Source organism: Lipotes vexillifer, unplaced genomic scaffold (genome assembly GCF_000442215.2).
Source record: "Lipotes vexillifer unplaced genomic scaffold, Lipotes_vexillifer_v1.1 scaffold4, whole genome shotgun sequence".
In the NCBI taxonomy this organism is placed as follows: Eukaryota; Metazoa; Chordata; class Mammalia; order Artiodactyla; family Lipotidae; genus Lipotes; species Lipotes vexillifer.
The window spans coordinates 3,583,607-3,589,206 of NW_006785876.1; the positions used below are offsets into that span (position 1 = coordinate 3,583,607).

Sequence of the window (5,600 nt, forward strand, 5' to 3'; positions counted from 1 at the left end):
AAAAAAAAAAAAAAAAAAAAAAAAAAAAAGTGTGCTCAAAATAAGGGAAAAGAACAAAAGTGAAGTATGCTGGAAATTTATGAGTCAAGATTATGTCTAAAAGGCATAGATAGGGAGTTTATACTACTTTTTTAGTTTTTAAGGAACCCCTCCTTATAATGTGTAAGTCTGGAGTTATATTTACCACACTCAATTTCTATATATTTTCGGGAACACATTATGTTCAAAATGCTATCTCATCTCAGAAAATTTGAGGCAGCCTACAGAAAAATACAAATAGATAAATCTAGACAAAAGCAAACATAAATCAGAAGGCCAAAAACATAAAAACATCTCTGTATTTTATTATGTGTAAATAATATCTAAAACATACCTCCATTTAAAAAAGTAAAAACAAAGCAAAGAAACAAGAAGCCAGGGGGAGGTGAGAACAAGAAACACAAATGACAGGTTCTACAATTAGAAAGTTGAATTGAGCTTCCTGCCAGCCAAAGCTAAAAGGGAAACATGACCACTGCATGATTCTTGTTACAGAGGCTTTAGATCTGAGCACTTAGATCTGAAAACAATTTCTCTTTAGGTGTCTTCAATGAGGGACAGTATCCTTGAGGACAATACTGCAGTATGTACATTAATACATTTCCTAAGACCATCTCTATGTATCTCAATGCTAGCTGGACTGAACATTTCTGCAGCAGGAGTGGGGTAGGCAGACAATGTAGGTCAAATGAGCAGCTTGGAGGCTCAAATGAGATGAGGAGAAAGAGCTCAGGAAAGCATGAAGCACAGTGTGAGTACGAGGTCAACTGTCTAACCCTAAGCTCTGGGTGCATGAGAACTGGAGAGGTCTTGATGCTGAGACTTAGGCAAGGGGTGTGGAAGTGACTTCCCGTGTGACTAATCCAGCTAAAGTGGCTCTGGCATCAGCCCTATCACAATCCAACTCATAAACGAATGGCTTGCTTACAGGGGTACTCTCTGCAAAGTAACAGCCAAGAACATTCCTGGGCACATCCATTGAGCTCCATGTAGCAGAGGCTACTAACTGGGTCCCCACATCCATTTTCTCCTTCATCTTTTAGTCACAGAACCCCCAGCGTTTTAACTGGGCACATGACCACCCAAATAAGAGGCTCTATGTCCCAGAGTTCCTTTCAGCAAGATGTGGCCAGAGTGATTTAAGCAACTTCAGGTCACATCCTTTAAAAAAGAAACTGCTTTCTCTCTCTTTCCCCAGTGGAATGTGGACATGGAGCCAACGTCTACTTTGATTCACCCAAGGACAACACCCTAGGGGCGGCTGAACAAGACAGAAGGAAACCAAGTTCCTGATGACCCTGTGGAGTTCAATCTGCCCTAGACCATTTGATTACCTCTGTACTATTAGAAAAGAGAAAAATAAACTTCTAAGAGCCACTGTACTTTAGGATCTCCTTGTTATAGCACCTTAGCCTGTGCCTTAATATAATTCACAACAGAATGGAAAGATGTCCAGAGGAAGACTTCAAAGGACTCAGGCAACACCCTAGAAAAGTGAACTCACAATTCATTTCAGCAAACAGGTCAGAAAATGATAACCATCAAGTAAGCTGTGCCTCTTACTCCTTTTCCAGGAGGGGCCCAGCCACATCCTTTGAGCAGAGGGAGAGGCCTTTATTACAGCCCAACCCAAACACAACCTGCAGCCTGTCCACTGTGGGCCTGGACCAAATCCCCAGTAGTTAGCAATACAGACTGCCTTCCCCACCCTCACTAGGCAGGGACACCCCCATCCTATCTTTTCCCCTAAAGCAGCAAAGCTCCAAACTTCTCCACTCTTCGTAATTACTGTTCTTGAGGACAGGCCAAGTCCAGCTGAAACACCTGCCGGGGGGCTGTGTGTGAGGGTCAGGGGAGGGGAGTCCAGAGCCCCAGAACAACAGCCACAGCTGGGAACTAGAGAGGGAGGAAAACCTTCCCGTTTGCCCTGGGTTTCTGGGGTCCAGAGGCCTGAGGGCGCAGCACCTGCTCCTCCTGTGGAGTCCCCCTGGCGACAGCTCAGCCGGGCAGCTGCCAGTCACTAACGAATCCCCGCCACCGGCACCTGCTGCTGCTTGCGAATCTTGTTGAAGAGTTCCATGTACTGGACCATGGTGTCTGCTGGGCTGTAGACAGCGTCGTGCCTGTTCCCATACACAGTGGGAGCCCCTGGGGTGTGGCTGCCTAGAAAGCTCTGCAGGAACTCGAGCAGCAGGCTCCAGCAGTCGCTAGCTACCACACAGGGGCCATACTCCACCTGGGGACCAGAAGAACAGAGACGGAGGGTAAGCAAGGGCCAGGACAGGTCATCTGCTTCTCGTGCGCCTCTTGCCCCCCGTGCCCCTCTTCCCCAACCCTGAGGCAAAGACACACACCTTCTAGCACAGGGCTGCCCTTCAGGAAATATCCAACCCAAACACCAGGGATTCGACACACCCAGCATAGTTCCCTTTAGGCTCAGATAGTCTCATCTTGGGGTTATCAACCCACAGTCCTACGCACAAGACCCAGAAGCAGATTTAGGACCCTTTGAATTATCTCAGAACTATATAGTCCAAGCTATGCTGGATGCAGGTTCATGGAGAGCTCAGGAAAATTCTGAGAGAGAAAATGAAGAGCAGGAGACAGAGTGAGTGTGTGTGAGCATGAGCGTGAGCGTGTGCGTGTGTGTGCGCGCGCGCACGTGTTGGGGGGATCAGTACAGGGTAAAGTAGACACATGCGCTCATAAGTCACTTCAAGACCAAACGTTACTCCCTAAGTAGATAAAACCTGGGCTCTGACCCTAAGAAATAATTTCCCAACCCATGTGACAGGGGCCAAAGGACACATATCTTAGGCTTTCTCATTTTCCTCTCCTAATTTTTCACTGGAGAGATGGCCGGGGAAATTACTGGTAACCATAAGGAGAAACAAGTAAAGAAACAGCCAGGCTGTGTTTGTACTCAAAAGTTGGAAACGTGAAGGATAAACAGACTGGGTTTCCAGTGGGTCTCGGCAAATGCAAGGTGTATCACAAATGAAAAGGGTCCGGAAATCTTGGCTCTAGAGGTCCCTGGAATGTCATAGCAGTAATGACCACTAACGCCCTTTTCCTCACTTGGGGTGCTTCTTAGGGCTGACCTATCCCCAGTTTCTATATTTTAAGTCCCTCCTTAAATGCTACTCCTGCAGGAGGCATCACAATCCCCAAAGTCAGCAGTGCTCTCTTTGGCCTGAACTCCCAGAGTAATTTGTGCCTCTTTTATGGCATTTCTTACAGACTAACTTCAAAAACAGTTTGTGTGTTTGGGCCTTGCTCTCTTACTAAATCATCAATTTTCAAAAGGCAGGCCCTGTAGCTTACTTATTATTTTTGGGGGGACTGTGGTAGATTGCAGACTCTCATTGGTACCAAAGCCAGCTACTGACACACTCCGCCTTTGTCATTTTCAGTGTATACGTCAAAGATGAAGTCATCACACACACCATGAGAGTAGACAGGCTGTCAAAGGGAAAGGCACATCTTTGCTTCACAACTTTTTTGGCCGTGGCAGCTTGTGGGATCTTAGTTCCCTGACCAGGGATTGAACCCAGGCCCCAGCAGTAAAAGCACCGAGTCTTAACCACTCGACCACCAGGGAATTCCCATGCTGCACAATTTTTCCACCTCCCAAAAGTTAACTGCACTGAAAGTTGCCCTGGTCTGCTCTAGTCCTTGTGATGGGTGACTGGTCCCTCCACATCAGAATTCACCTGCTCCCACCGCCCCCTCCAACCATCCCTCCCCTTCTCCAGCAAGTCAGCCTTCCTAAGCTCTCTACCGGCTCTGAACCCAGCTTCCCATTCCTATCTTGGGCTAGAGAGTCCCTGAGTGATTAAAGAAAGGGTAAAAGACGCAGGGAGAGGAAGCGTGGTGGCTCTGTGGACAGGAATCAGGTAGGTAGAAACATCTGTTTGCATTCAGGGGCCGTGGAAATCTGCAGAGCCAGCCCCTTCAGCACATATGCTCCTGTTTCACCGAGGTCTTACCTCCACAGAGATGCCTCGGGCGCTGGGCCCCATTGTAACCGTGCCCACCTTCACTAGGAAGTCACAGTACTGGTAGCGGGTGCCCCGGGTCTCAATCTTGCTGGCCTTGGCACTCTGGAAAAAGCCCTTGAGCTTCACCATGAGCACATCAAAGTTGGTGTCGGCAACAAGGCAAGGGCCATTCTCAAAGAGGGCAAAGCAGCTCAAAGGGTACTCGGAATTGTGCATCACATACATCAGCTTCCCGGCCTGACCTGCAAGGGATGGAGATGCTACTCAGTATCAAGACCTTCGTCAGCAAACAGTGGAGTAGAGTCCAATGCGCTGAACGAAGCCAGGTGGCAATCGAGCATCACCTCAAGGGCCCTGGAGGGCGGTGGAGGGAAGCCCCTCGCCAACAGCCTTTTCCAGAGAGGAAGGGAGAGGAAAAGGTGGCATGTGGTATAACCCATCCGCTGTACAGAAAAAGGTATGGGGCACATGGGGAACTTCGACAGTGGATATGGTTTAATTCTTAAGTTGAGTGATGGGCTCACAGATGGATGATTAAGGATGATAACTAATAACTCAGAGAGGATTTACATATGGTCTTTTGTATAGAAAGGTATCACATATTAAGGAAAATAAAAGTAACAGCATTTGAGCACACCAAACGAAGCAGCTGCTCTCTTTTCTGTCCATCCCTACCTTTCTTGGCCTCCTCCCTCTTTGAAACATAGGAAGTGGCCCCACAGAAGAGTATCTGAGCACAAGGCTGGAAAGGGAGGCCAGAGCCTTCTCTTCCATGCCCAAGTTCATTAAAAAAAATTTTTTTTAAGATTTTAAAAAATATATTTATTTATTTGTTTTTATTTATTTATTTATTTAGGCTGTGCTGGGTCTTGGTTGAGGCACACGGGATCCAGGATGCGGACTTCTTAGTTGTGGCATGTGGGATCTAGTTCCCCAACCAGGGATCCAACCCACAGCCCCTGCATTGGAAGGCAAAGTCTCAACCACTGGACTGCCAGGGAAGTCCCCATGCCCAAGTTCAGACTTCATCCTGAAGGCAACGGGGAGCCTTTGGAGAATTTTAAGACATCTAGCCGACTTGGGAAGCAAGCAGCACAACTACAGCACAAAGAACTCAGGATCTAGAATCACAAGATCCAGTTTCAAATTCCAGCACACCCATTCCAGTTTCTGAGAAATGAGTTTTCTCACTGATTACTATAGGTTTCCTGCAAGAAGGAAGGAAAGCTGTATAGATTTTTAGTTAAGTAGAAAATGGAAGAAGGCAAAAAATGGAAAGCAAGGTTTGTTCACTAGAAGAGTTAATGGACAGACTGCCACAACCCCAAATATTTATTAAGTACTTAAACTATCCCCAACACTGTGCCAGGGTTTAAGAGGCACACAAGCGGAGGGCTTGGCCTCTGGCCTCAAGGAGCTGACAATCTCACTAAAGATAGGTGGAAAACTCTTTAGAAGACAATAAAACAAAAGTGCTTGCCTGGGAGAGACCAGAAGTCTTGGGAAGGAAGGAAAGACTTCAGGGAAGGAAGTGATCAAAGTGGGCAAGAGTCAGCAGGA

At 47.1% G+C, this 5,600-nt stretch overlaps 1 protein-coding gene across 1 annotated transcript in view; it reads right to left on the bottom strand.

Moving 5' to 3' along the window:
• Positions 1-1,971: 1,971 nt before the first annotated feature.
• The window catches only part of MED20 (mediator complex subunit 20), a 9,258-nt gene continuing 5,629 nt past the window's right edge, over positions 1,972-5,600 (bottom strand). Inside the window, exons 3-4 of the mRNA XM_007458206.1 lie at positions 4,029-4,282; positions 1,972-2,275 (exon numbers count right to left, since the gene is read on the bottom strand). Coding sequence (XP_007458268.1) covers positions 2,060-2,275; positions 4,029-4,282 — 470 coding nt within the window. The 3' untranslated portion in view covers positions 1,972-2,059. The remainder of the gene's footprint in view (positions 2,276-4,028; positions 4,283-5,600) is intronic.